This window comes from Halichoerus grypus, chromosome 9, assembly GCF_964656455.1.
Source record: "Halichoerus grypus chromosome 9, mHalGry1.hap1.1, whole genome shotgun sequence".
In the NCBI taxonomy this organism is placed as follows: Eukaryota; Metazoa; Chordata; class Mammalia; order Carnivora; family Phocidae; genus Halichoerus; species Halichoerus grypus.
Window position 1 is genome coordinate 16,175,398 of NC_135720.1, and position 20,727 is coordinate 16,196,124.

A 20,727-nucleotide genomic window follows, 5' to 3' on the forward strand; every position below is an offset into this window, starting at 1 on the left:
TCCAGCCTATAAATCCTTAAAACAGCCCAGGCTCAAGCAAAGATAGCAGATACATTGCTTCTAGAGTTTAAGACCATTTGGTCCATTGAAGATAAGATTCTTAAAGGGTGTCACTTTATTTCTTTTTTTGCCAAACATGCATAGCACCTAGCATTAATCATTGTGAGACTACTACTACCACTAATACCAGGAGCCAAAGATAACAGCTAGCCCTCAGTGCTACCATGTTAGGAACTACATGGGACTCACCACACACAAGGTAAGTGCAACTTTTACCTTCATTTTACAAATGAAGAAAATGAGGCTTGGGAAGACCCCCGTTTTTCATGACCACCCAGCTGGTGAGTACCAGGCGAGAAACCAGGTCATCTATGCTGTGCCGTCGAGACCAAGAATCACTGTTACGGTTGCCCCTCGAACAGCACAGGGGTTAGGGACGCCGACCACCCCCCACCACCGCGCACTCCCAAATCCGCACATAACTCGTATAACTTCGGATCCCTCCAAAACTTCCCTTCAAACAGCCAACTGTTGAGTTCCTCTTACTGATAGCATAAATACCCGATTAACACATATTTTGTGCGTTCTATGTTTTATACACCATATTCTTCCAATAAATCGAGCTAGAGAAAAGAAAATGTCATTCAGAAAATCGTAAGGAAGAGAAAATACGTTGATAGCACTGTCCTGTACTTATCTAAAAAAAATCCGTGTTGCTCAAGGGTCGACTGTAATTCCATCCCCCAAAGAGAACGCTGGCTGTCAAGCTTCCTGAATCTATATCTTTGTACATTTGTTCAGCATCTATGAGAAACAGGGCTGTGTTTCGGGGTGCAGGGATCTGGAAGGTGGGCAGGCCTTGGCAATCTGTTGCTGGAGGGCTCCTAACTCACGTGGCTGGGCTTTCCCTTTCCTCTCAAGTGACTCTGTACTTGAACATGGTACTCGGACTCCCACCTGTGGCCATTTTCCCTCTTCACCCCACTCCCCGGAGGCAAGATTCCCTTGTAAACCTCAGCCCCCCTCAGCAGACTGAACTAAAACTAGCACACAAATCTGGGCTCAACTAGTTTCAAAACATAAGAAACAGAAGTTTATCAGTATAACTTCAATTTCATTGCATCGTAACGCCAAAGTGTATTTATTATTCTGATACTTGGAACTCTCAGAATATCTTTTTCCTACTAAAAACAATCTGAAATACAATGGTTAGGCTCCCATTCCAGCCCATGTAAGTCTTTAACAATGTAGTTAAAACAATGCTCATTTACAATAAAGAGTACAGGACAAATGCCTGTCACAATACTAATTATTTTTTAAAAAAAGAATAGAAACAAAATGTAAGAAAAAGTTTGCATTTATTAAAATGTGTAGCCCTGGGGAAAAGCATGTTTAGAGAAAAATGAAACTATAGATGGGAGATTTTGGAGATTCTAAAGGAAACTTCTAGATCCTTCAAAGGACTTCAGAAGTGGTTGAGGGCACAGGTTCTTGTAATATCTAATTATATTTTAAAGGGAAAAAAATGTCCTCCTTTTCTCTAATACAGATTCGTCACCAACTCTGACTCATCAAAAATACTAAGGGCTTTTCCTAAGTTGTGTGACTCACAAGAGGCATGAAAAGAGGCAGGAGAGATTTTTCTTGAGGAAGCTGAGTAAGAATACAGAAAAAGGGTGACAGAAGGGCTACAGAGGCCAGTGGGGACGCTGGATGAGAACTGATCTGAGCTATGAGTGTATGCAGCACCCTGGGAAGGGAAGGCAGAATGATGGGCGAAAGATGAGGTCTGGCATTCCCAACTTAACACCTCCTACCCCGTAAGTCCCAAACCTCTTGACTTGCCATCTGGAGAAAAGGGATAAGTCTTCTGTGGGCTGGAGTAGAAAAGAAGGGAGACACCGTGAGTGCTGTGTATGGAAAACTGTTCTCTTTAGGAAAAAGAAAACAAGCCCTGATTTGTAGTATCCATCGATTGCAGTGGTGTAAATACTCCCACCGTGGGCGATTTCCAACCACAAATAGTTTAACAACAGGCTCACAAAATTCCTGAATATTTAACAATCTGCTTCCACAAGCTGGTGCGAGCCAACTCCAACACACCACTGGATGATGCGACTAACCCTTCACACGCTCAGACGGTTACGGGTCAGAGTCACCTGCTCAAGCATGCGCTCCTCTGTTCTGTGATGGTGATGCTTGAAGTATTTTGACAGTTACTTATTAAAAAAGGGCAGGATATCCATGAAGTTCAGTAAAAGAGTAAATCGCAAAAGCACATCCTGGTCTAAAAGCCACCAGAAATCAGAAGGCAGAGGCTATATGATTAGTCTAAATTTAAATTCAAGGATGATCACATAGCCGAGTTCTCGGGCTACATTAAACATTCTGATGACTCTTTCCTATCTACCAGCTTTTAAAATGTAAGAGAAAAAAATCACCAGTGACTTTTCTGGAACAATTTTAAAAACTCAAAAACCAGGGCCTGTTCTCTGTAAAAGGTTAACGCATTTCCAAAGTGGATGAGACATGGAAGTACCCAGTGCCCTCTTACTGTTTACGTTCACCTAATCACACTATGGGGAGCAGGGCTTCTCAGACTCCAAGGGCCTGGTGACGTGGAAAGTTTCTTGAGTGGAGTGGAGCGCTGGGGAGACCTAACACCCATGGAAAAAGCAACCTGCACACCCAAGAGGGACCAGAGTGGACCAGGCCATCGTCTGTCAGCATTCCTGATGGGCTCCTGCCTACACGGTCACCATGATCTGATCCAGAGGTTTCCGTGTGAGGTTGGGCACTGTGGCCTCTTTGCTGGGGTACCCCACCGGGAGGAGCATCAGCAGCTTTTCGTTTGTGGGGCGACCCAGGAGCGCCCTCAGTCGGGGGCCACAGTTGAGAGGAGTGGTAGTGACAGTCACCAGGCCCGCATTCTACAACAGGAGGGGAGAGAATACGTTGGCAAGTCAGTGGGCGAAGAAGTCACGGCTTTTCCTGTAGCCTGGGGACATTCTGGTCCCTATGAGGCCTGCTTGTCCTGTCCTTTCCCTGAAGCTGGGCACCCCGGGCAATTGGATCTTGAACCTTACCTGCTCTCCTCAATCTCCCAGTCCCCACATTCTTTTGACCAAACGGTGAGAGGCTTCTTGAAGAAGAAAAATACTAGTCTTATTTTTCACCAATGGTTAAGAAATAGGAATGGTTATTTCATGGAAGGAAATGTAGGGAATCCAAATACACCAAAGGAGCGGCCCCACAACCAGGGAGTTCCTGTGCTTATAAAGTCAACAATGAAGGCAGAGTATCATCCCCAGCTGAAAATACCTATGTCCAATCACAGAAGACCCAGGGGCCTGGGGATCCATTGGAAGTAGAGGAATTACTCCATCAACTTCTCCCCAAGCCCCTCCAGATAATAAACACCTAGTAAAAATCATGTGCAGCTTCAAGATGCCTCCCAAGCCGACTATCTCCATCTCCCTACTTTCCCAACCGGAGGGTCACTGCTAAGCCTGAGCCAGGCAGAAGTTCTGGAACTGACTTTGAGAGTCGTACAAGAGAGGCTCTTTGGCCCGGTGGTCATTATGGGATCTGTGCAGGTGGGGGTTTCAGGAAGATTCCGCTTTCCTCCCTCACAAATAGGACCTACACTCAGAATTAGGCCTGAGGCGACGCTAGAGGGCAGCAAACTCAACACTAATGTGACGGGGCTGCCGACTCCGAGCTTGGGAAAACCTCTGTGAACTCTGCACTTCTTCCAGCACCCTAAGGTGAATGAACGGTGGGGCCATACGGTCCGACCTTGCACATCACTTCCTCTATTTAACTGCTCACAGAATCAGGAAGGAAATAAGACGTCACCTCCTCGAGGCCAACTTTTCAAGTAATCTAAAAGCAATTTTCTCTTTTGTGTAACAATGACTGTATTTTGCAAGGTGTTTTTGGCAGACACGTTTTTCTTGAAGAAGCATGTAGGCTTTTAGAATCGACTGTCCCTTGAAAGTATGATCACTCGCTCTTATAATCTTGTTTGCTTCATTTGCTTTATGTGTTTCCTGTCTCTCCACCAATGGACCCCAGTTCCCAGCAGAATGCACACACAGTTCATGAGGCAGCTTATCCCTGGCACCCGCCCCAGGGCCTGTCACATAGAAGGAGCTCAGAAACTATAGGTTGAGTGAATGAACTGAATCATGTAAAAAGTGTACCTCAATCCTGCTCTATTTCCTGCTTAACATTGCTCCAGCTACTACATAGATGAGATTTTTTAAAGCACATAGACACCTTTCTCATGCAATACGATGGCAATTGGACTTTCCAGGAAGAGCTCTATGATAGAGTCCTCTTTAGAGCTTTGTAATTCCATTGCCTCAGACAACAGTGAGCACAGCTAGGCAGTGTGTCCGCCGAGACTCTGGAAGCTTCCTGTCGTTATAGATGAAGGTAAATCCAGTGACCGTTTTTCTGAGCCTGAGTGAGGTTGCAAGTGAATTTCTGGAAGAATTCCAGCTTGTTGCACCACTAGACTCACCTATCCAGGTTTCCAGGGTGACTTTTTACATCAGAGCTGCCTTACTTAGGAATTCAACTTTAGATAAACAACTTCCAGATGTCTGAAATGTGTGAATAAGGCCACTGTTTGGCCCTTGGGTATTGCTTCTGTCTTCGGGGCAGGGTGGGAGGGTAACATACCTGCAGAGCGGCCAGGAGGATGCCACAAGCAATGGAAACACTGATCTCATTGTAGTAGTGGACCTTTCTTTTGCCATTTGCAGCAAAACCATGTACTTGTTTGAAAATCAGAATCAGAACGGGAGCTGTGTCCAAGTACTCCTTAATCCAATTGGTTCTGAAGGGAAAAAAAGATAATCCAGAGACTATTTGCTCTTAATGATTTTTTTTCCTTTTTTACAACCTTAGCTTATTTATGTCTAAAACAAAAGCATTTTCTTGGGGCGCCTGGGCGGCTCAGTCAGTTGAGTGTCAACTCTTGGTTTCGGCTCAGGTCATGATCTCGGGGTCCTGGGATCAAACCCCACGATGGTCTTTGTGCTCGGGGGGTGGGGGGTGAGTCTGGTTGAGGATTTCTCTCCCTCTCCCTCTGCCCCTACCCCCCCTAAAATAAATAAATAAATCTTTGCAAAAAATAAAATTAAAGAATTTTCTTGTCTTTTATATTTCAATTGAAAAAGAGCAGAATTTTTGTTTGTGTCCTATCATATTTTTCTGTCCGGGGTCATTTAATCCAATAAACCTGTGTTCATACTGGTATAGTATGGCAAGGCACATGAAATGCTGAAAGATACAAAGATGGATCCTATAACCCAGAGGGCAATATGTAAAATTTGGCAAACTAAAACATGGCAAGTGGAATTAAAGAAATGTAAGTCAAGAGCATTAGGAGTCCTCCTAAATGAAGTGTTGATAATTTTGAATAAGCAGATTAGAAGAACTTTTCCAAACTTTCCCTTGAGGTGGGGCACTGAGGACCAAATGGAAAGGGGGCACTGGGGAGGGCATCCTAGTGAGTCAATGAGTAAAGGCAGATTCAGGACAGAGGATGCTTAACAGGCCAGGGAATTTTCAGAAGCCTGGTAGGCTGGAGGATGGGGTGCATGGTAAAGCATGGGTGGGCTGCCCCATACTTCATTTGGTAGGTAATGGAACGTGACCACAAGCTTCTGAGCAGAAGCATCATGTGATCAGGTCTATTTCTGAAAGAGGCAGATTGATGTGGGCAAGGGACCAGGAGAATTTGGGGAGGTGTAGAGGCTGGAACTGATAGGTCCGGTACAGGAGCAAAGGAAAAGGGTGATGGTGAGGTTTAACCAAAATCACAGGGGCAGAGATAGTAATGCTATCAGCCCAGTTGTGGAGAAAAGGAAGGGATCTTTGTGGGAGTGGGAGATAATTCATGTGAGGTATAAATATTAACTTTCAATTTTTGCTTTCCAGCTATGGAGCATATCTTTCTCTATTCCATTACCCTATCCCATACATTTGGCAAAAGTTTTATTCCAGCACAGATACTCAAAGTAGTATTCATGCAATGCTGTATATTAGAATTTTTTTTAGGATACAGATACATTAGGTCATTAATTAACAAGAGATGATTTCATTTTAAGCCTAGTTATTCTTTACTGTTTTAAAACATACTAAACTCACTTGTGCAGTTTTCTATGGTTCCTCTTACACTCTTAACTTCTACAGGTTACATTTCCAAAGCTACCTTACCATGCTTCAATCAGCTTACAGCTTCTCTGCCTTTTGGCTAAGATCAAGTGTAGAACCATGCTTCAATCAGTCACATTGGGCTATTATTATCAATCCTTTTCTCCTTACAAACGGGGAGAATGTTTATTGTTTACAAAGAGGATAAATTCTGGAGCCGACGAGTTTTGCCATGTTGGGCAACCTCCTGAATTTCCCATGTTTCAGTTCCTACATATGTAAAGGGCACTATTAGATACTCACCCCATACAGCTATTGTGAGGGTGAGATCAGTCAAATAGATGAAGTACCTAGAAAAGTACCTAACCTAGCACACTGCTATGTGTGTGTTAGTATTATTACTACTAATATTATTTTACAATGAATAATTAAAAAAATATTTTAATGCAAGATGAAGATTAAGCAATTTACCTTGGTTCAAAGGCAGATTAGCAATTTTCAATGATTTTTGTACTTTTTTTTTTTTTTGCCTAGACATACATTAGTATCTAATATTTCTGGTTTGTTCAATTTTACAAGAATTTATTATGACATCACATTAAAGCTAATAAAAACACAGCAACAAGACCTATTAAGAGAAGGACAAGTAGCACCTTCTGCCTGGAGTGGAGGGCTGAAACCCACAAACAGAAAAATATAAGGTTTGAAAAGTAGGTTGGACCCAGGTTGTATATTGAGTCTTTAATGACAGCTATGGGTTTCAAAGTGGACTCCAACAGGATGTCAGGACATATGCTCATTTGCAATTCAATTCAACAAACATTTATTCAATTACCTACTATGCATCAGCACTATGCTAAATGATATAATGTGACATTTTAAATCTGGACCCCTAGAGTTTTTATATATATGTGTGTGTGTACATATTGCCTTCAGAGAAAGTCTATAAGTTTTCTAAAATATGGCCTATAACATGAGAAGAAAAGTAAACCAATAATTAAAATGCTATGTGATAAAATGGCCATTTTAGATGCACAGAAGTTGTATATTAGGTGCTTAGAGCACAGAGATGAGAGAGTGACTAATTCTGCCTTTGCTGGGGAGAGTGCCAGGGCCCTGCAGCATCTTGTGGGCACTGTGCATGCAAAGAGCAGGACATCTAAGGGTAGGAACTCAACTTAACTTTTACCCATCCCATTTTTTCCCCATGAATTTGCAATAAGATTTTTATATTTATTATTAATATCCTGCACTAGTTCCAGAGTATGGTAATAAGTTACAACTCCATAAGGCATCAATTTAATAGGGTTTAAATATCTTAGGAAAAATATGTCCTCTGGGGACAAATAAATGAAACAGGAGCAGAGCCAAGAGGCCCTCTTGCCATCACCCAGCCCTGACTACTGGATAAGAGGTCCCCCCTTCTCCCCAAGGCTGCAATCTCATTGCCCTTTCTTTCTTACAAGCTTGGGTCACACTGGGGTTTTGGATAACACCCCAGGACTGGCCACGGAAGGCCCACAGTTGAGAACCAGAGGTGTGAATACCTCTGTATTCCAAGTGCCAATGACTAGAGCAAGCTTCCCTTCTCTGAAGTAAGAACCAACATCTCTGCCCACTGTCCCTCCTCACGCTCAGCCTCAGGGCACCCCGGAGGGGAATGGAAATGGCCTTTGTGGGGAGGGCAGTGTTTTGAGGACTCAGTAAGTGACAAGGCTGAGTCTAAACAATTGAAAGTCACTGTTTTAATGACAAAAGTGACTGAGAAGTTATGGAATGCATCTGAGATATTATGAAGGATGACCGGCCCTCAGTGGGGAAAGAGGACTCCACAAGTCACTGTTAGTTGCAGCCACTAGAGGAACTGACAACTTGCAGGACGTACCCTAATGCACAGAGGCACTGCATTAAATCTAGTTACAATGAGTTCCACCACACTTCCTTCCGGGAGGTAAGGAAGCCCGCACAGTGACTAATGCCTATTAGATATTACACTTGTATCTACTCTTACTAAGCATGTCCTAAAACTAAAGCCTGCTTAGTAAGATCACTTGGAAGATGGTATCACTTTAGCAAATGTAATTTACTTCAGTCAAAGTCCTGAGAAATATCTCACAATCTTACATTCCAGATGGGAGAAAAATGAAGTAAGTCCTCAATGTTTTATTTATTATTACTTGGGTCAAATCCCATTTACTTACCAAAGATGCATATGGCACTTACTAGGTGTCATCATTGTTCTACATGTTGGCAAATGTGCTTACATATTTAATTTTCATAATGAAGTAAATCCTAGACATTCCCATTTTACAGATGAGAAAACCAAGCACAGAGAGGTTAATTAATAACTCCATCAACTTTTGTACCTCAGCTTCTTCAGGTCTGTAACCCATTGGTGTCCCATCCTTTTCAAGTAGTTTACTTCCTCCTCCTCCTCAATGATCTCCCGAATCTTGTGCTTCATGTTCATGTCCTTCACAACCACAAAGGTCCAGGGCTCCGTGTGGGCCCCACTTGGGGCAGTTCCTATCATCCAGTAAATTAAAATCAGAAATTAAAACACAGGAAAATGCGAGAATGTTCATTAAGAATAAATATAGCAGGGGCTCGTGGGTGGCTCAGTCGGTTGAGCGTCTGCCTTCAGCTCCGGTCATGATCCCAGGGTCCTGAGATCGGTCCCATATCGGGTTCCCTGCTCAGCGGGGAGTCTGCTTCTCCCTCTGCCCCCACCTAAGCTCGTGCTCTCTCTCTCACTCGCTCTCTCTCAAATAAATAAAATCTTTTTTTTTTTAAAGATTTTATTTATTTGTTTGACAGAGACATAGTGAGAGAGGGAACACAAGCAGGGGGAGTGGAAGAGGGAGAAGCAAGCTTCCTGCGAGCAGGGAGCCCAATGCGGGGCTCGATCCCAGGACCCTGAGATCACGACCTGAGCTGAAGGCAAACGCTTAATGACTGAGTCACCCAGGCACCCCTAAATAAAATCTTTTAAAAAAAGAATAAATATAATAACTCATACTTGCTCAAAGTGAAGTTAGATCACCTGGCGAATGAAGTTCTTGGCCGCAGACGCTGGTATGTTGCTGCCACTCCGTTTCATTCTGCATCACTTTAGGGGCAACAAACCAGCTAACTGAGGTCAAGACCAATGGTTCTAGGGCTATGGGAATTTATCATCACTTCTATAATTATGTGGGGGAGAACGTTCCTAAATAACTGTACCATGACCATTAAGGGAACCCAGAAGGGAAGTTCTGACAGCCCAAATTCTCCAAGATTGTGTTTCGTTTTGATATTCTTGAAAAAGGATAAAGTCACGAAGCTAATTGAAAATGATAAAAATTTAAATGGCAAAATGGCTTTTAAACACTTATGAAATGTCACTTAAGCATCTGACTCTTGATTTCGGCTCAGGTCTTGATCTTGGGGTCATGAGATCGAGTCCCACATCCAGCTCCACGCTAAGCTTGAGGTTCTCTCTCTGCCTCTGCTCCTCTCCCCACTCACTCTATCTCTCTCTCTCAAAACAAAAACAAAATTCACCTTTAAAAAAATAAATAAATAAATAAATAAATAAACACTCATGAAAGGTAAAAAAAAACCAAACCTATAAATGGTTTGGTACCTATATCAGAACTCTGAGTGTGGCACTGTGGGGTTTGTGGTCCTGCTGGGGACACATGAGATCTCCTGGCCCTGGGTGCTCAGTACACATAAGTCTGTCTTCAGCTCTCATGGGCTATGGGAACCCTCAGCCCACACTTGGGTCAGTCCCAGTATCCTGGGACAAAGCTTCATAGTGCATCTCAGTGCCCAAGGAACTTGAATTCTCTTTCCGATTCCAACCAGGGCCAGCTTCTGATGTGAGTCACCCTGCTGTCCTAGAGATGGCCTGCTGTTCCTGGTGAGAGACCACAGTGGCCCATAGGTAGGATATTTCAGAAGGAACTATTCCTTTTTCCCTAGTGAGTAACTTAATGACATAATCTCTACACCAGCGGGTCAGGACTGCCTGCTTGATGGGGCTCTTGTTTGCCTCCCACCACTCCCTGTGGTTGAGAGAGCATGACTGGATTGTGAGATGCAAGTCAAAAGCTAAACACAAAGCCCACATTTCTGAACAGAGTGATTCCAGTTCCCTTGGTACCTATGTTGTCTGTCCACTAAATATTTGCGTCACTACACATAAGAAATAAATTGTTCCCTAATGTTTTCGATTATGCTAAATTTATCTGCACATGATATGTATACACACACACATATATATGGATACAGGTATATACACAGAAGGAACTTAGGGACTGCTATAGTTAAATTAAAAACTAGCCAGTGCATTTGTATTCTTAACTGAAATAAAATGCTTTACTCTTGCTTCCTTTCAACTTGAGCAATGGATTCACAATGGCCATGTAATACTTTTTGCAAATGAACTTAATGTGATTTCTATAAGAATAATACTCCAATACTCTAATAATACTCAAATGGGGGATTTTTCTTACATCTCCTCCCCCCTTTTTCTTTAATTCTTTTATTTTCCTTCATGGAGACATCAATCTATGTTGAAAATGGGTTTGCTTTGCTGTGGTTTACTTTGTAAATTCATATAGGTAAATGTTGCTAGTTCATTAGAAAACGGTAGTAGAGCATTATGGTGTGTAATATAAAAAATTTGGTTCCAAAAAGAAATGCATAAATGTGAGTGAGTGTGTGTGTGTGTGTGCACGCATGCGTGCATGTGTTTCAAGAGGAGGGGAAAATAAGGGCATGTTTCTCTTCCAGTGTATAATAGTATGTTCAGAAATTTTAAATTTTAATAAAAGATCATAATATTCAGTAATTTCAGAAGTCTCAAACTGTTGTTACATCTGCTCCCAGGAAGTTTGTAACAGTCAATAGTTTGTAGAAAGTGGAAATCATTATGTTTCTGGTAGCCAGTCAACAGCGGGGTAAGACTTCAGAGATAAATGTTCACTCTGGGCTTTATTCACTGTGTTTGAAATTTATTGCTGTAGTATTGTCACTTACAGCTGACATTCTCAAAGACACAATGTACCATTACAGACCTGCTGCTTTGATGACATTATCAATGACTTCTATAGGGACTTGCTCATTACTTATGAATCTGACAGACCGTCTTTTATTGAGAAGTTCATAAAATTCCTGGGATCGCTTAACCATTTCCTTTTCAGGATACCGGGTGTGGGAGAATGGAATATGTTCAACATTTTCCTCTGAGTCTTGCCAGTCATCAGCATCTGCAAATATGAACAAGAAAGGCAGCAAATTAAATTATCTCTCTTGGTCAGGAAGGGGAGCAGAATATGCCACCCCAAAATATGCCTTTTTGGCATAAGGATCACATTGAGCTGATAATTTTTAAGAAACAACAGACACAAGAGAAGTTCTGAAAACCAGAGTAAAAGTTACCTTTTTGTAAGGAACATTTATTTTTATAGAGGATATTTCCATTCCTAAGCCTTCTCTGTACCAAGAAGAAAAGGATGATTCTCACAAGAAATTCTTATCAATGGAGAAGGTGGACTTAAATATGCACAACAAGCTTACCCTTGTTTAAAACACTATGCTCTTCTTGATAAGCTCTCATAACTGGATCCTCCTCCCCCAACATCTTTCTTTTGTTTTTAGTTGAAGATGGTAATTAAGGTCGTGGCTTGGGCCATTTCGGGGACTTACTCAATTTTCCTGGATCTGTCCCATGTATACAGGAGGTATACATGTTATTAAGCTCTTATTTTTTTTTTTCTCTTAATCTGTATTTTATTACGGGATTGGGGTGGGGGGGCTGTCTCCGCCAAGAAGCTAAAAGGGTAGAGGGAAAATTATTTTTCCTCCCCTACAGTCATAAGGTGGCCAACAGGGAGAAGGAAATAAAGTTCTCAAAAATGTCTGCAAGATTATCATTTCAAAAGCATCAGGGAAAATGAAAAGAATGAGTCCACAAAATCCTGAACTCTGATCTTGACTATTGGCTATCCAAGTTCCACACTGGTTAAAAATCAAGAAAAAGAAAATTTTACCTACACAAAGATGAAGAATGAAAATTTCTATTAATGGTGAACTGCTGTATTTGAAACAATATCCCGCTAGCTGGAAACCACTAAGATCATGAGATAAAGTATCTTTAAAGTCTTTTAAAAAATCAACGAATTGCTGACAACATAGTAAGAAATTCCTAGGCCAAAACTGAAGGGGAATATGAGCCTGCAGAGGCAAGTAAGCAAAGAAGCCACATTTCCTTTGATAGGATTTGCCAATCTCTACATATTTGAATTTTTATTTTTATATTTTCAGGGGTTGTGGGGAACAAGAATCAAAGCCCAGACCCACACACAGTGAGAAGGCTAATAAGCTGGGACCCCAAGATTACATCCTTAAAGAAAGCATGGATTATAAATATAACAGCCCCCAAGGGGTTATACCATTTGGTGGGTCCTGCCTCAAACTTGAATTAGGTGGTCCTGCCTGAAAATACCTCCATTGCCTAACAGAAGCAGATGCCAATATACAAGTAATTTTAACTACAGTTACTAGCAACCCACCAAATACAATCAATCATAAAAAGAAAACATTTTGAGCAAGAAACAACAGAGTTGATATTTAAAAACGTCTCCAAATATTGGAATTATCAGACTCAAAAGATAAAACAATTTTGATTACTAGGTTTAGAGGGAAAAAAACACAAACTTATATAAATCTGTAGGGTATAGGAAAAGATAAAGGTGACATAGAAAATATGAAAAAATAAACTTCTAGAACTGAAAAATAAAGTAATAGAATTAAGAACTTAATTTATGGATTTAAAGCAGGATATACATACCTGAAGAAAAAATTAGTGAACTGGAAGATAACTCAGAAGAAAATATCTGGAATGGAGCAAGGAAAAAGCAACATATAAGCCACATAAAACAAAGAGTAAGAAAAAACACAACAGGGTGAGGTGTATATTGGAGGGAGACAAAAGTGAAGGAGGAAGAACCATCGAGAAACCACTGCAATAGCCAGGGTGGGATAATGTTGGCCCAGACTAGGTGTGCAACAAAAGAATGACAAATTCTTGGAGCATCTTGGAGACACAAATGATGAGACCTGCTGAAGTGTGTGGCTGGAGTGGTGGGAGAGAGGGACTAAGGATGAGACCCAGGTGGTGGGCTTTAGCACCTGGGGAGACCGTGGGACCATCTACTGAGATAGAGGATGAGCAATGAACCATCTGGGGGAAGTAGAGGTAGGGATCACCAGTCCATCACATTTGAGATGCCTGTGAGTTGTTCAAGCAGAGATGTCTAGTGTGAAAGTAAAAGTCTGAGTCCAGAAGGTGGGATGTCACTTTGGGTACCCTCACACAAAGAAGAGAATGACAACAGGAACAGAATGAAGAGAGCAAGAGGATCCAGTGCCTGGCCCTGAGGGTCTGGAACATTCCAGGCAGAATTCAGGTAGAGGATTAACTTTCTCCTTCACTCACATGCACATACTTCACTCCTAGGTCTCTGAAGAATGGGGAGGGGGAAGGCAAGAGGGAATGACTGAAAACCTCAATGGCAATACCATGTCGGCAAGTACCATGGTTTGCTCATCGCTGTTAGTGAGAAAATTCCTTATACGTTTTACTAGCCAGGGAAGTTTGGGCCCAAATTGTACACATTTAATGAGAAGGCCAAGTTACTCAGTTAAAAGGAAGTGGGTGTGATCGGGGAGTGGCAGCAAACACTATCAGCTTTCTAGTGATCAATTCTGAACCAAAGCCAGATGTCATCAGTATCAGCCCTGAACTTATTAAGTGTGTCAATAAAGACTTTCAACACCAGTGATAACTTCTATATCATTTGTTATGAAGTCTGAGAACCTCTGTCCTTAGTAGGTGGTGAATGAGCGAGCAAATGCATGAAATGCCTCATTAACTGTTTGAAAGGTAAGTTACCAACTCTTAATATCCATTCAGCATTTATATAAGCTAAAGGCAGCCTAGGTGCATGACTTGGCAGTTTCTGCAGCTTCTAAAGTCCAAGGTAAGCGTTCCCACTGTAGCAGAATGAAGCGGCTACTGCCTGAACATTATCAGTGAGCAGGGCGGACAAATGGCCTGACCAATGCTAGGTTGGGTTCTCCTGAAAGGCTTGCTCCAGGAAGAGCAGAAGGTCTGCATCTTGCCTGGGGAAAGGGGGAAGGCAGAGCCAGACTTGGAGAGAAAGAACCCGGGAAACAGCAGGGCAGTGAACCGATACCAAAGGTCCTTTTCTCCTTCCCCTTGACCTCCTGACTGCTCCAAGAGGAAAGAGAACAGCCTCTGTAAGCCAGTCATTCTGCCTCCACGCTAGACGAGCCAAGCCACTCTAAGGGATTCATTCAAGCATAAAACCCATGTATTTCAAAACAAACGTGTGCTATTATGGTCCAGTTTTTGCTATAAATCTGTGCTGCCACATTTGGGATTTGCTATTGGCACCAAGAACAACTCTCCTTTTATCATTGCTTTAATGCCAAGGAACCCTAAACTGCACCATAATTAGGTTTCACAGCCAGGAAGTTCTAGGCCACGTGTATTCTCTAATGTTTAACACAAAGGTGGGTTTTTTTTCACTGCATCTCTATAGAAGTTGCTTTTGTGTTGTTGCAGTTCTATTTCAAAAATCTTTGCAAATGAGCCAAATTTTCTAGCTATGACACTAAAAGGCCAATTTGTGTCATGTCATCCTTGTTACCTCCTCAGAATTTTGGGGAATGTGGAGGAGCAATATTAATAAGGCTGAGGGTGATGCAGCTTTTTGCAGGAGACAGATTCTGAAGGTGGGGATGGAACAAGGTCAGGGCTCAACCCCTGCCCTGAGGACACCTCCTTCCCACCTGCCTCAGCCCTCACTCTGTTTCCACATGGGCCTGTCAGTCATTTGACTCACTACAGTATATTTCACTAGCAGCTCCTGAGGTGTGTGGGGGCTGGGGAGTTTGGGGGCAGTTCAGATGGAAAGTTCTTGAATAGAGCAATGCTATTGTAGTGGCTCAGGGCAGGCGGCCCCAAAAGGTGCCACCATGGCATATTGATTATTTTGAACGGAAGCTACTTGGGAAATAGCTGGTACAAGAAAGACACTCTGCCCCTCCCCTGTCCCCCTGAAAGCAGGAAATAAATCTCTCATGAAAGGTACTCTCCCTGTACTAGAAAGTAGAGAGAGACCCTTATCACCAGAGACAGGGACTTTAGAGCCAAAAAAAGCTGTATAAACAAATCTTGTTACTTTTTACTAATCTACTACCTCAGCCCAAATTCTGTTTAGAATTCCTTCCTAATTGAAACTCTCGAGCATTTTTTTCTTTGTCCTATCAACTCCTCACAAACTTATTGTCTCTGTCTAGAATGTATAAAATCTGCCTGCCTTGGTCATTTCTTTGGGTCTCAATTTTATTATTGGGTCTCTGTGCACACGTAATTAATTGTGTTTTTTTCTTCTATTAATCTGCCTCATGTCAATTTAATTCTTAGACCAGCTTGAAGAATCTTGAAGGGTAGAGAGAAATTTTTCTTCCCCAGTGCTATCCTGAATGAATTTGACAGAATTTCTTTCTGAGCCCCATCATCTCTTGTGTTATCTGGAGTGCCCTTCCCTGCTCCTCCCCCCAACCGTGTGTTGATCCTTACTCTCCCCTAGGACCCACCCAGACTTGATCTCAAAGATAATGCCTCCATTCAAGTCCTTTCCCTTTGCTAATTTTCTCTCATCTGAGTTTACCTGTCCTTTGCCCTAAAATTTTAAGGCCTTATAAGAGTCTTGGTAAACCAACCTCTTAAAATCAACCATGTAAAAGTATTAATGGCTGTGTGTATATGTGTGTGTGTGTGTGTGTGTGTGTGTGTGTGTGTGTGTGTGTGTCAAAGGATAATGAAATAAAAAGACAAAGCCAGATTTATTGCTTCCTATAGCAAAGGAGAGTCTCTGTGAACATAGTAAATGCTGTTGACCTTTTATAGCATTTTTGATAGTGGTGTGCTAATAAACCAGCTCTAGGAGGCGGTGGGGGAGCCTGACTTATAGCACTTGCCAATTTCCACTGTGGCCTGACTTCAAGCTGATAATTCAAAAATGGCCCACAAAGTTCCTGAATATGTAACAATTGGTTCTTGCTTCTCCCATTGGCTAGTTATACAGCACACCACTTGGTTGGGAAGCTTGGAGTTCAGGGATTGGTGGACTCCCAGAAATGTAATAGGATTAATACCATCTACAGGGAGAATGTTACTTGTTTGAAACTGTTGTTGATTGGTTGGTACTGAAGTGAATTCATCCCTGATTGGCTGGCTTTCAGAAGCAAGAAACTGTCACTGATTGGTCTGCTAGCTAAGCTTTTACTGAGGAGAGTTGTCATTGATCTATTGAACAGATTTGAAACTGGTTTTGACAGCTGTTTATTACCTCAGTTACCTAAAAAGCTGTCCTTTCCCAAGTCTGTGGGAACATTTTAATTCTCAGGCGTTACCCACATTAGATGATTTTAACATAAGCCTTTTTTTTTTTTAATGGCCAGCCACAAACCTTGAGGATGTTTATTATCCCTACATATATATACAAATATATCATACATATACATATATACATATATATATGCACACAGGGATGTATTAATTTGTGTGTGAAATTTATAAAATCATATACATACACATACATGCATATCTATGTACATATATCTACCCTTACCACTGAGCACTTTTCTAACACATGGTTTTCCCTTGCTTCTGTCCCCCACTGCCTTTCCTGCCTTCCATTGGTATGATTGAGTTTTCTCCATTTTATCTTTTCTCACCTGGAAGTTACACAGTGTATTAGGTTAAACTATATGAAATTGCTAACACAAGCCTTTCTTAGTAGTGATTGGACAATCTGGGACAACCAAACTTTTAATTAGGACAATAGTTTTTGGATGGTCAGTAAAGCTAAGTGAAGACAAATTTCTACCAACATTAAAACAAACATATCTTGATGAGATGTGTTCCTTATATCTTTTTCTCTTATTTCCATTTCCATGAGCTTCCATGAATCAGGCCTGACTAGAGTATGTTTGTGCAGGATTTTTGCCTCATTTTAGGGAGACAATCTAAGGTTTTCTCTTTGTCATTTCTCCTCCTTAGACCGCTGCTATAGTTAAGCAGGAAACTGAAAATACTAACAGAACACATGTTTGACCGTCCCCAAAGGAAGTCTGTGCCTGATGTCTAGTAAGCATGGCCACTCTGCACCCCTCCCCCATTCCCCAAACCACCCACACACATGCTGATTCTCTGGTCTATGAACCTGGAGTAGGAATTCTTTGTGAGCCAAAGCTGGAGGAATTTGGATTGGTGCATATTATTTTCCTTAACTCACACTAGAAGGGCCTAAATATTTTATTGTTTTGTCTCTTATAATTAACTTTCAACATGGTTTGAATCTGGTATCCATTTGCTGTCATCAAAAGCTTCTCCATGTTGCTTCAGTAATGGAATCCTTTCTCTTATACCCCTTATACCCCCCCCTCCCCGGCTCAGGCCCCTCTAAACCTGTAGTTGGTATTGGTACAGTGAATCCTCTCTTGGACTGTGTCCACCCTTCCAGGGGCTAGGAGCAGGGACTTGGGTGGCAGAGAAGCCTGGGTTTAAATGTTGCTTCTCACCGATCATCCATGTGACCTCAGCAGGTATCACTTAAGTGAACAACAAAAATTCCAACGAGAGACTGAACTGTAACATTCAGAGCAGAGGTGCCCATGGCTGCTGGGGAGGCCACTAAACGTTCAATTTATTCTTCTGTGTGAGGAACAGAGAAAAAAGAGGCAGAGGATTTGGCAAGAATGAATAAGCACGCAGAGAACAGAACCAGACAGGGCCACACAGCTTTGTTCTGTGTTCCCGACCTTCAGGCCCAGCCCCCGGTCCCTGGTTCCCCACCAGCCTTACCAATCCCTCTCGTATCTCCCAAACTCTTAAATTCCGGGGTCTTTCCTCAATGCACACTACCTCTGATCTCTTGGGGCATTTTTAAGCCTGCTGGTCTTCTGCTGCCTCTGTTCTAGGTTATTCTCCTAGTAGAAAGGCAGCCTAGCACCTGGTTGTGTATCTGGACTCCAGAACAGACTGCCTGGATCCCAGCTCTACTACTAACTGCTTGGGCAGGTCACTTAGCATAGTTGAGCCCCAGTCTCCTTATCTGTAATGTGGGATAATAACAGTGCCCACCTTGCTGTGTTGACGTGAAGACTGAGTGGTTTACTATACATCAAATGTGATGCTGAGTGGACACAGCCAGTGTCTATGAGAGCCTGTCGTTGTCATTATCCTAGAGCTCCTTCCCCAGGTTGTCTTCTCCATGGTCCCTTTCTCCCATCACAGGCTCTCTTCTCTGCAGGTGTCCAGCTCTATACTCAGTCTTCTTGCCAGCAACATCCCCTTAGGGAATTCATCAGTTTTCCAAGTTTCAAGTATCACCCCGTGCTGGTAAGCATCCAATCAATACCTGTGGATCCCTCACCTGGCCCGCCTTTCCCTGTCTGCTTAGTTATCTTCTCAAATCCAACACATCTTTGTGGACGTTCAGCATCTTCTTTGTGGATCCTCCCCCCTCCCCCATGTATGATGGTGTCTTTCCACCTCTCCCTGCCTCCAGCTCTCATCCTCTCCTTTTCCACATATCCAGTGTATTACCAAACCCCGTTGTTCTTCCTTGAACTTTGCCCCAACTCACTCCTTCCTCTGTGTTCCCACGGCCACTTCTGCATTCCCATGGCCACCATCACCCAGGGCATCCTTACCAGGACAGACCATCACACAGCATCATAACGGATGTCCCTTTGTTCAGGAAAAGTGCTTCTCGACTTGCCATCTGGGTGGGATGTCCTTCAGTGAAAGAGCGAGAGGCAGGCCTGCTAAGAGGCTGCCTGGGCTTGAATCCTATGCAGTACATTTAGCATTGCTGGCTCCCAGCACTGAGTGCCTGCTGTATACCGCAGCCCCCAATCCTGAGATGAGAGCAACTCAGAACAGGTGTGCACAGACATGCACATAGGCACACCAACACCCCTGCACACCGTCCAGGTGGCCTCTTCCGGGGGCGGGGGCATCACGAGTCCAGCTGAGAATCACTGAGCCTCTTCCAAATTGAATCCACCCCACAAACCACAAACCCACCTCAGACGTACCTCAAATACCGATCATCAAGCCTCCTCAAGAACCTCTCCCTTCCTGCCTCCTCCCTCACCACCTCTTCATCTTAGGGTCAGCCATGACTGCTGGGCCCATGCTCACCACCCCAATTCACTTTCACCCGTCCGCCCCGCCACTGCAGTCCTCCTGTCTTCTCAGCATCTCTCCCAGGGGTTCCATCCCTGCTCTTATGCTCTTTCTGCTCCTTTTGCCTGAGAGGCCTCCTAACCATGGCTACTCATGTCCCATTAATCGGCCAGGCCTAACTGTCCTTTCCCTGCACCCCCACCATGCCCCTAGGCCTCCTTGAAACCCCTGATGATCAGTTTGGCCCTTCATTCCTCCCGAATTTTGCCTGTTTTTTGCCTTGTCCGCTAAATTGGACACCCTGCTTTGAGGACACAGCCAACTGGACTCTAACCCACAGGGCCTGGCACAAGGAAGGGTAGTGAGCGCCTGGACCGATGCCACTTTTTACATTTCCAAGTCTTTGATTCAGACCTGAGCACTTCCCCCATGGCTACCAGCAGCCGGGGATGTGCCCCTTCAGAAAGATTTTAACAGCCAGAACAGGATTGGGGTCAGGGAAAATGTCAGCCCCTCAACAGCCCTTTGCTGACTCTTTATCCAGAAATCAAGGGGGGTTAGTGCCAGCAGGTGCCAAGCTGACCACCTGAGAGAAATGGTTTGTCTCTGTCACACACTAATTTGCACAGTAGAGGTAGCTGATGAAACTGTCCTGAGTGTTTCCTCCTCTCCATAAGCCCTGCTATCTACTGGCGCTCATCAAAACAACGCAGAAGGTGGAAGCTAAGCAGCTTTGTATCCTTACCTTCTTCCACGGGGTGGAGGTCAGAGCTGTCTTTTAGGTCCTCATCCACCCAGGGACGAGCCTCGGCCTTGGCTCTTGTCTCCCCCTTCCTTCTCTCGATGTTTCCATCAGCATTTTTAAAGATCCAGGCAATCAAAATGCAGACAACTGCTACCAAGACTGGAGTCAGGCAAAACATGGTCATAAGACTGACTCTGAACGGGGCCCACTCTTCCCACACGGTATTTAAACAAACAGAGCCAGGAATGACGAATGCTGGGGGATGGGATGAGGGAAGAGAGCGGTGTGCCGCCGTGGGAGGAACCAGGTGAACTCTCTGACTCTAGGAGGACTTTGCAAAGGAGCAAAGATCACGGCGTGTGCATTCAGGGTGTGTTGTGGGTTTGGTAATGCACAGGTGCATCCACTTTTTAAAATTGTGCTCAATCAATATATTCCTAGACAATAATTGCCGGGATCTGAGTAAACACTTTAATGCACCAGATCTTGCTAACAGTGGTCCAAGGGGTTTGGTCTTCCTCCTGCATAACTTTCTCCA

The 20,727-nt window shown here is 43.2% G+C and overlaps 1 protein-coding gene across 1 annotated transcript; it reads right to left on the minus strand.

The window, feature by feature from the left end:
• Positions 1–1,341: 1,341 nt before the first annotated feature.
• Positions 1,342–20,383, minus strand: IYD (iodotyrosine deiodinase). Its single transcript, XM_036075015.2, has 5 exons — positions 20,190–20,383; positions 11,232–11,423; positions 8,535–8,694; positions 4,690–4,846; positions 1,342–2,930 (listed from the first exon to the last, which is right to left on the minus strand). Exons 1-5 carry the CDS (start codon positions 20,371–20,373, stop codon positions 2,748–2,750), a joined length of 876 nt encoding a protein of 291 aa, XP_035930908.1. The 5' UTR covers positions 20,374–20,383; the 3' UTR covers positions 1,342–2,747.
• Positions 20,384–20,727: the final 344 nt, after the last annotated feature.